General features: G+C 38.2%; 1 protein-coding gene across 1 annotated transcript in view; it reads left to right on the forward strand.

Moving 5' to 3' along the window:
* The first annotated feature begins 1014 nt into the window (after window positions 1-1014).
* Window positions 1015-10735, forward strand: part of LOC126483190 (nuclear pore complex protein Nup153) — a 104701-nt gene continuing 94980 nt past the window's right edge. The window contains exons 1-2 of the mRNA XM_050106597.1: window positions 1015-1210; window positions 1660-1888. Of these exons, the coding sequence (XP_049962554.1) occupies window positions 1142-1210; window positions 1660-1888 (298 nt within the window). The 5' untranslated portion in view covers window positions 1015-1141. The remainder of the gene's footprint in view (window positions 1211-1659; window positions 1889-10735) is intronic.

The raw sequence follows: 10735 nt of genomic DNA on the forward strand, positions 1-10735 counted from the left end.
GCTTATGTTAAACTGAGACGTTCCACATTAGTACGAAAAGTCGCATTTAAGGTCTATGGAAGAAGTATTAATGTAATGTAATATAATAGCCGTTTTCATTTTTCCAACGTAAACAGTTATGAGCAAAACACAGTTTAATCTCAGTTTATTTTAACAGCGATAAAATTAACGTACATTAACATCGAGCAGGCGCGCCTATGTATAAATTGCGCCAACCGCAAATAACCTTGTCTTGTACTATTCCACTGATGTTTTCAATTGCGAGCCCATAGCAGTTCCTTCGTTATTGCTTCAGCTAATAACGTGGTAAGTTGTGTTTTTATACGCCTAAGTGGGCACCAGTAGTGTAAAATAAATAACGAGCTAGATGAGAAAAAAATTAAGAACTGCCCAAGAAAATGACCCATATTACCAGGCACCAGCATAGTCCCACAATAAGGTATTTGTGTAGGAGAGACAAGGCAATCGAAAAAGCGGGCTGCTGGGATCTGATGGAACTGTGCTGTTTAATGCTTCGAGTGGGACATTGTCTTTTAGAATGCTCAACTTGATTCCCCACTTCGCAACTAACTAGCTATTTTTACGGTCAGAAGATCCTATACCTGTAAATTGAAGCGAAGTTCTTCAACTGCAATTAAATTCCGGTCCAGGTAGCTGATGTCTACAATTACTATGTTTTTGAAGAGTGATTTGCTTGTCCACAATACGATTTCGTTATTTATAGGCGACCAAGATGTTAAAGCGCGACGAGTGAACGTTTACAAAAATTGCGTTTGCGTAAAGTAACTAGCTTAGCTCAGTTTTTTAATTTGTGTATTTCGATGGAATATACTGAGATATTTCATCACAAAGAGAAGCGCATTACTCTTTATAAAACTCATTCAACTTTGCCGTTAGTGTTCACGTCTTCATTTTCTTCTCAACTAAAAAAATTTGAAATAAAGAAGGCGATGATAGTTGTTGATTGTCATTTGTTCGTCAATTGCATTCTAATTCCATGGAGTATCACGTGTAAAGACCAACCAACGGCTAGTTACGCAGGTGCCGCCATATTCATTGTCGTTGTTGGGTTAGTTGACAGGAAATTCGATGGTGTAAAGTAATAAGTAGAGTAAATGTTTTTGTTTTCAAGAAACAAAGTATGGCGAAAGGAGGCAATAGCGCAAGGAGCAAGAAGTCACATTCTTCCAAGCCGTATGATGTATCTAACGTAAGTACATACTTGTTACGGGAGTTCGCGCCTAATGATGAAATAGGAAAGTGTACTACATGGAATATTCAGGAATTTATATTCAGGGGGAAACAGCGCTGGATAGTGAATAACTACATGATTTCGTACGTCTCCGAGCTAAATGTGGGAGTAATTAGTGTGTCCATGTCTTTGATGTGTAAGCATACAACAACAGTACGGTGTTCAGTGCTTGAGGCAATACTTGGTCCGATTTTGTTATGCAACTTGCTGTTATGAACTGGTACCAGTGCGTCGTTTGAATATAGATTGGTGTTATTCACTGAAGTTCAGTCTCCGGTTTAGGATTATACCGTAATAAGTAGCTACTGTGTTAATTATTCAAATTTGTGAATGTCCAGTGTTTATAATTGATAGTGCTAGCTGTGTACTCTGTCAAAAACCCATTAATATGTTTTTCATCATTTCAGTCTTTTGTGAGAAAAGTAGCATCACGTGTTACAAGCTTCATTCCCCAGTCTTCTTGGTTAAGTAAGTGGTTTGTTTCATCAAATGAAGATGATAAGGCAAACTCGGATGATCAAGACTCTGACACAGAGACAGTTAGTGAATACCGTTCAAGTAAACGACCGAAAATCGATCTCCAGCGATCATTCCCAGTTAACAGCTTCAGAGTTGCACCAGCATCTGATAATGAAGGTATGTTTCCCAGTCACTGTTTTTTATGTGTGTGTTAGCTGCCTTGTTTACTTTCCTGCTTTTAAAGTGTGTGTGTGTGTGTGTGTGTGTCTGATTGGTAGGTTAATGTGTAATTGAAATTGTTGTTATTGAATAACTGGTGCATATGAATGTAACTATTCCTGAGAGTAGCTGTAGGATATCACTTATTGTACCCTGTGGTAGTAATAAATATAAACATGTGTGTTATGAGCCAATGAAACAGCAAATCTTGGAGAATGTGTTATTCACCTACTGGCATTTTATCATGCCAACAATTGACAAGTTGTATGTCTTTGGTTTGATGTGCACACCTTTTAACGTACAAGACTCTTTTTGCTGTGTTCGTGTGTTTCTGTTATTGCTCTTTGGTTTTCATGAACTGTCAAATCCTTTTGTTCGATTAAGATTGCAACTGTGTCAGGATTTGTCATACGGGTCATTCCACACCAAGTGGTCTAAAACTGAAAAAAGTTCCCACCATCATGGTCTCCAATTTTCGTCAAATTTTAACTGTAGCTTTAGTCAAGTGTTGAAGTAAGTTTCCCAAGATTTCAGGCCTCTAGCTGCAATAGCTGCTGATCTAGACCCCCTTGTCTGAAGTGTACTTAGTCCGTGTGCATGCAACATAAAAAAAATGTCATATTTGGAGTCTAATAAAATCGAAACTAATTCATAAGAATGGTTAGTAAGATGCGACCCTGTACAGTTTTTTTTGCTGATTCCAACGAAATTATGTATAACATTACTCATGCAAACCCCGGTCAAATAACTCGACTCAAAGTATACTTCAAAATTTGTCGTGACACAACGCGACAAATTTTGACCAATATTAAGACTGCAATGATTTCCTTGCAGTTGAAGATATGGACTTGAACTTTTGGCCAAGCTTCATGCTTGTGCTAGACATAATGCAGCCGGATTTGCAATGATCCAGGCCATATGGTCGCCCTGCAGTATCTCTTCAAATTAGGCAGTGTCAGCACAAACGGTAAAATTTACCAAAGTTTCAAGCCAATTACTAAAAAATAGTTGGCCTGAATCTGCTTGTGAATAGTATCACCTAAAAGAGAAACTCTTGCTCTACAAGACTGACATTTGTTTTTTTTGCAACGCGACCATTAAGTACTCATTAACTCACATCAAAGTTGTTATATTTTGTATGCGCGATGCACTAATTTTTCTTCATTTCTAGGAATTTGAATCTTAATAGTCGCTTAGAATTACTGATATAATTGGATATTTCATTCGTGTTTTATTCAGTGATTGGCCAGTGAGAGATGTCAGAAGTTAATGAAGAAGAAGAATCGTTGGCCCCCTGTTCAATTGGAAAAGATGCTGCTGCATCGAAGTGCCATGTTATCTTCTATGCTAAGAAGACTGGATTCAAAGCGTTTAGTGATTTCACAGAATGTGACCAGAAATTGCTTGTTTCGCGTTCAGAAGCCAAACTTGACGAAAATTCCATCATTTGCTTCCACCATGAAGCCCTCTTCCTACATGAATATCAAGCGATGCAAAAGAAATGTTGCAATCCATTCAAGAAGAGGAATCACAATGTAAAAGCTGGACTTAGACTGCTTGATAATGAAACAGCTGCCAAACTTTGCCTGTTAAAGAAAAAAGAAGTGATTGATATAAAACCTGGTCAGAAGCTTTGCCCTCGCTGCATGTCGGCACTGAACCAAAAGCTAGAAGATTCATCATCACTATCAACCCAATCTGAACAAGATTTCACAACGGATGAAACTGAACCAGCCATCAACAAAAGTTTATCATTTATTGGTGCTTCACCATTGAAAAGAAGACAACTAAGTAAAAGAGATAAGCAAAGCTATGCAAAAAGAAAGATCTTGGATGCACAAAGTTTAATTGGGAATCAAATTGCTGCTGCTGTAGGAATCAATTACGATGAACAGCCAAGTTCAAGTAAAAGTCGCCCATGCAATAATTGTGCAGATCTTGATAATCTTATAGAAGAGTTGAAAGAAAAATGTAAAGTGTCAAATCGTAGGACAAAAGTTCAAATATTGACCTTGGTTCCAAGAAGCTGGACAATTAAAGATACGACAACAGCATTTAATGTATCAGAAAGAATGGTAAAGCAAGCGAGAAAACTGAAGAATGAGCAAGGTATTCTAGCTTTTCCAGCAAATCGGCAAGGAAGGAAGCTTTCAGATGAAGTTGTTCAGAAAGTACATGACTTTTTTCAAGATGACGAATTCAGCAGACTTTGTCCAGGGAAGAAAGACTGTGTGCCTGTGAGAATTTCAGGAACAAAGGTGTACAAGCAAAAGCGGTTGTTGCTTTGCAATTTGAAGGAAATGTACGTGTCTTATCAGAAGCAAAATGGACCAGAAATTGGCTTCTCAAAGTTTTGCGAGCTTAGACCAAAATGGTGTGTTACAGTTGGCTCTGCTGGAATGCACTCAGTTTGTGTCTGTACAATACACCAAAATGTCAAGCTTATGCTCACTGGTGCATCAATCAATGAAGACTACAAGGAAATTCTTAGCAAAGCTGTTTGCAGCTTGGAAAACAAGGATTGTATGCTTCATCGTTGTGAAAACTGCCCTGGTCCAGAAGGTGTAGAAGCAGTTATTGCAACATATTTTGAAGATAATGACCCTGAAGAACTGATTGAGTACAAACAATGGATTCATACCGACAGGGATACTTTAGAAACAAAGCAGCTTTCAACAGAAGAGTATGTTGAAGATATTGCAGCAAAAATTTGGAACCTGTCTTGTCATCACTACATTGCCAAGCATCAAAGCCAGCACCTGAAAGCTCTCAAAACTGATTTGAAAGAAGGCGAATTCATAATACTAATGGATTTTGCTGAAAACTATTCATTTATTGTTCAAGATGCAGTGCAAGGCTTTCACTGGGAAAACAGTCAAGCAACAGTTCATCCATTTGTAGTCTACTACTGTGAAAACGAAGAGGTGCAATGTGTGAATCTTTGTGTTATTAGTGACTGCCTTCGACACGATACGATTACTGTCCATGTTTACATTGGAAAAGTAATCAATTACCTGAAGATGCAATTTTCCAAAATAAGCCACATCCACTACTTCAGTGATGGTTCAGCTGCACAATATAAGAATTTCAAGAATTTTCTCAACTTATGCTATCACAAAGAAGATTTTGAAATAACAGCAGAATGGAATTTCTTTGGAACAAGCCATGGAAAGTCGCCTTGTGATGGCATTGGAGGCACAACAAAACGGTTGGCAGCAAGAGCAAGTTTGCAACGTCCATATGAAAACCAGATTCTAACACCCAAAGATCTTTTCAACTTCTGCAATGATAATATCAATGGAATCAAATTCTTTTTCATCAGCAAAGAGGAAGTTGAAGAAGAAAAAGCTTCTCAAGAAGAAAGATTCCTGCAAGGGCACACTCTAGCTGGCACAAGAGAAAACCACCATTTTTTGCCCATTGATATGACGACAATTAAGGTCAGTAGAGTTTCTAATGATGCGACATCTTTTTTGGCCAAAATTAGTGCTGCTGAAGTAGTAGTTCAAGTCATGGATCTTCAGCCTGGGCAGTATGTTGCTTGCATTTATGAAAAGAAATGGTGGATTGGAAACATCGTTGAAATCTCAGTCGAACAGAAAGATGCTTTCATAAGCTTTATGCATCCTCATGGTCCTGCAAGTTCATTTTATTGGCCCTTAAGACGTGATACTTGCTGGATTCCAGAACAACTTATCATTGGTGTTATTCCAGCTCCATCAGTGACATCATCTGGTCGGCAATACAGTTTTCCTGAAAGCATTCTCTTGCAAATCAACGATGCTTCCAGAATGATGAAGTAACTGAGGAAGACAGGCTTGGGAACCTGCATAAAGAAACCCACAATCAGGCTTGGGATCCTGTGGTAAAGACACCCTGTAATCAGGCTTGGGAACCTGCAGTAAAGATACCCACCCGTGGCTGTTACTGCATGGCTATCGGGCGTGGCCCCTATGGCGATGGGGATGCTGGTTTTATTGTGATAACCAGTAATGGCTCAGCCATCATGGACCAACGCAGGGCACTGCGCACACAAAATATAAGATACTTTGACCTGAGTAAATAAGCACTTAATGGAAGCGTTGCAATAGAAAAATATATCCATCTCGTAGAGCAAGAGTTTCTCTTTCAGATGATACTATTCACAATTAAATCCAGGCTGACTATTTTGTAGTAATGGGCTTTGAACTTTGGTAAATAAAGCCATTTGCGCTGACACTGCCAAATTTGAAGAGATTTTGCAAGGCGACTATAAAGCCTGGGTAGTTGGAAATCCAGCTGTATTATGTCCAGCACAAAGATAAGACTTGGTAAAAAGTTCAAGTCCATATCTTTATCTGCAAGGAAATTATTGCAGTCTGAATATTGGTCAAAATTTGTCGCATTAAGTCACGACAGAATTAGGGGTACACTTTGAGTCGACTTGTTTGACCGGATTTTGCATCAGTAATCTTATAATTAATTTCGTTTGAATCAGCACAAAAAACTGTACAGGGTCTCATCTTACTAACCATTCTTATGAATTGGTTTCAATTTTATGAGACCCCAAAAATGGCATTTTGTCTGATGTCGCGCGCATGCGAACTTACTACCCTTCAGACAAGGGGGTGTAGATCAGCAAGTATTGCAGCTAGAGGCTTGAAATCTTGAGAAACTTAATTTAGCACTTGACTAGTGCTACAGATAAAATTTGAAGAAAATTGGAGACATGATGGTGGGAAGGTTTAGACCACTTGGCATGGAATGACCCATACGTCTTAGATTTCTTTTTTAACATAGAAGGGCTTTTATAATTACTTTTTATAAATATGGATTCATGTATTAACACATACTGAGATAAATATCACATGGTTGTCTAAGAGCGGAGAGTGCCAGCGTTTTCATTGTAACTTTCCTTTTAATGTTATGTAACAAATATATCAGTTAGAAAGATAATTACAAGGTAACATCACGTGGAAGAAGTGGTCATGGCTTTTGTTACGGTACAGTTGTGTAATAGGTTGTGGTAATAACGTGCTTTTTTAAGAATGTCAGTAAAATGAAGAGCTTATAGGTTAATTGAGTTGTAATTTGTTCAGATTGGTTAGCTCACTAGCGTGTTATACATAATCATAAAATATTACAAAAAACTGAATCCTGGGTTGCTGAGGAGCTATGCAGTAATCATAAGGAAAAAGTGCAAGGCGTTATGGGATCAACTAAATGTACCGATACTGGATGACGGCTTCTTGCCACAACATAATGACGATGTGATATCGTGCGTGCTTCAACGGAAAGAGAACACAACACTGACAATACTCTTTTCGTCTGTATTATCTTTTATTATGTTGTTCGTGGTGGCACACTAATTTGTAATATAGACCGAGGTCTAGGTTAGGATGGGTAGTGTCAGTTGAGAGTTGATGACGCGGTGTCGGACACTTCAGTTAAACCGCTTTATGAGCCACTGTTGCTGCGTGTTGTCAAGTGAGGTTTGCAGTGGAAGTTTGACTGCAGTGTGTTAAAGGATTTAACAGCATAAGAAGCTTTCTGTTCCAAATGTGATATTAACTCCACATTTTTTCTCTTGTATTTTGATGTGCCGCGTGGTTTAAGGAGTCACGGTCTTGCATACGGCAGTGGTGGAAGTCCCTCTACATTGGAATATCATTGACGATTGAGGTGGAGGAGAAAAAAATGCCACTGGAATATGGATGCAAAACACCTCTCTCACGAGTATCTACCTAGTATCCTGTCAGCCTTTGTTGTGTACTCTGTTTTGACCTTCAATTTTAAAATATTATGAAATGACTAGCTGAGTACCCAGTGTTGCCCAGGTATATGTTTATTCCAATTCTATAAAATCAATCTGCTGCTTCCTCCCCCCCCCCCCCCCCCCACTCCTGTCCATCCTCTTTTCCCCTTCATCTATCTCCACATTAACACCCACACCTCAAGAGGAGCTTGCTGGTTCTCGCCCCTACAGAGCCACGCTTATTTTTCAGCCCCATGCCATTGAGAGGTAGGTTGTTGTTAATCCCACAATAGTTCTTTCCAGACAGCAAGTAATGTGTGTACCAAGTTTGGTGGAAATGGATCCAGTGGTTTTGGTTGGATGGGGTGTGGATTATGTAAGAGGCAGTCAAATGAAAACTGTTGTAATACACAATCCGTTCGACAGGTGGCCCACAGTTGTTACATTATGATCCTGTCATTGCTGCGGTAGGTCAGTGGCATCGTGCCACATAACAGATGGGTCAATCCAAGTAAAGTCATTCCATTTTTAAGTTGGTTGCTTGACCATTTTAAAATTCTCTCTCTCTTTAATTGTCCTATAATTGAGAAGTTAAAAACGCTTTTTAAAAAGATTTTATCTCGCTCCATTTGCTATATGGGGGCCATTTTTATTTTTAAGTGCACGATGGTTTTTAAATTTTGAGATATATGTGTTAATTTGAATTTTTCTGCACTGGGTTTAGCAACAGCATTGCAATTGACATGTTTGTCTTTAGAAAAGTCTGCTCTATAACATTGTATAATACCCAAAATACCTTGAATTCAAAAATAACTGGTGAAAATGATCTCCAAAGTTTGGTATTGAAAATTTAGAAAATCCACTTTTTAAACCCAAAAATAAGGAGTTATTCCTCAGAGTGTATTTTGTTTTTGTTTCACAAACTACTGGCCTTATATAGAGTAGAACAATGACAAATGTTTCCTTAATTTTCTATAAATTTTTGAAATTTGAAAACCTTTATTTTTTGTAAAGTTTGGGGCTAGTGAGCTCTGGTGGGTCTGAATATAAAAATTTGACTGGCTTTTGAGTTTTGTACATTTTGTACACCTATAAGATAGCAGAGTAGTGTAAAAATTTCAGCATTGTTATTTGACTGTGAACAAATATATGAATTTTTGAAAACGAGGAAATAGTTCAAGTTACAATTGATCTTAGCCTAATTCATGCACGATATTGGCTCGATGTAATCAGTTATTATTGAAGTTAAGGTACTGAATTAAATGAAAATACTAGAAAAGTTACTGAATTAAACATTTATATTGTCTTGATGAATTTAAAATAAATATTTTGAATTAACATACTTAAGAGATGTGGTGCTTCCTAATCCTAGTGGTGATTGTTAAGAACACATTTCTTCAGACAGCTTTTGTGATGTAGAATAAGACATCCCAGTTGCTGGTGTAAGTTCAAGCACCGAAAGCTTTCTTAATAAATTTTTCTTTGGTATCCAAACTTTGTCACTAGTAGATTTCTTGAATGAAACATTCTGGGGCAAGCAGGGTGGTAAAAATGCACGAAAACATAATTGTTTTCCAAACTTATTCTTTCAACCTATGCAAGCCACCATTGTCCATCATACACGCATGCCACTGTCATTCAGTGTTACACAATGGCCTTAGTAAATTTCTGTTTCTGGTAGTTCATTAAATTTTGGGCATGCAGCCGCACAAATAAAATTTCAGCTGCGTATCGTCCAGCCATCCTCAGAGTGAGTCACAAGACTGACGACAAGATGCCAAACACGGCCTTTCTGGTATTACATAGTATCGAATTGCTTCCTTTAGTGCCAGGGAATTCGTGGAGTTGCCTTGTTCCATTTATTGCTATACAGTTTTGAAATCTAGTTTGCAGTGTTGTTTTGAGATAAAGAACTACCCCTTCTTTCTTAATGAAAAAATAGGTGATACTTTTAATATCCTTGCCAAACGGCATACATGTCCTCTATTGTAAGAATTTGGTCTGTGATCGTTCTTTGTTGACTGGCTTTACTCATGTCACATTTTGTTGTATCCCCTACGCCATTGCATGCATTTTTACCATGGCAGGAGGCAAAAAATGCCATTTGGCCTCCAATCTGAAATCTACTGAGTGGTTGCAAAGATTTGAAAAATTCTTTTTGATGTTGTATTGACTACCACATCCATCTGAAAAGTATATGAGCTTCTCAATCTTGTCTTTTATGTAATCCACACATGGACAACCAAAATGTTGTGCTCCAAGTAGTTGCTTTGAATGCAAATTTAAGAACTGTAAACTTCACCGGCCGCGATGGCCAGCCGGTTCTAGGCGCTACAGTCTGGAACCGCGCGACCGCTACTGTCACAGGTTCGAATCCTGCCTCGGGCATGGATGTGTGTGATGTCCTTAACTGATGACCTCAGAAGTTAAGTCCCATAGTGCTCAGAGCCATTTGAACTGTAAACTTCATCTTTCTCACTTAGGCTCTACTACCTGCTCATTGACCTACTGGTACCCTAGTGTTTCATCCTGAACCACAAATGTAAAGTTTTCTGCAAAATCAGCTAGGAGTAGGCATACAGTATCAAAAAGTTGTGCTTTTTTGTCCTTCAGAAAGTTGCTTTAGATTTCAGAAACATAGTGGTGACTTCGAGATTTTCTAAGATATCAATTAAAGGTACAAAGTACTCTACCTGAGATTTAACCACTGTTGCCATTTCAGCCCTGTTGTTTGTGACCCACTGTTTGAAGGTAACAGTGTTAGGCATTTTCTCTTCCGATTGATGATATAAACAAACACATACGGAGTGTGTTCCTGAGGAGCCAGCCTAAATACACCACTTAGTGTGAAGATCACAAAACTTTGACGTTCCAATTTTACATTCAGGATGAGCATTTATGAAAGCTACATAAAGTTCATTTAAATTTGACACCACTAGTCGCTTCTCCTTTGTTACTTTAACTTGATGTATAACAACTCTTTATAATGTATTTGCTTTCCAGGCACAGTTTGCTATTTTCATCATCTTCAGGAAAATGCTGGATCTTATCATTTGTTTCTTCATTTATAC

The sequence above is a fragment of the Schistocerca serialis genome, chromosome 1 (genome assembly GCF_023864345.2).
Source record: "Schistocerca serialis cubense isolate TAMUIC-IGC-003099 chromosome 1, iqSchSeri2.2, whole genome shotgun sequence".
In the NCBI taxonomy this organism is placed as follows: Eukaryota; Metazoa; Arthropoda; class Insecta; order Orthoptera; family Acrididae; genus Schistocerca; species Schistocerca serialis.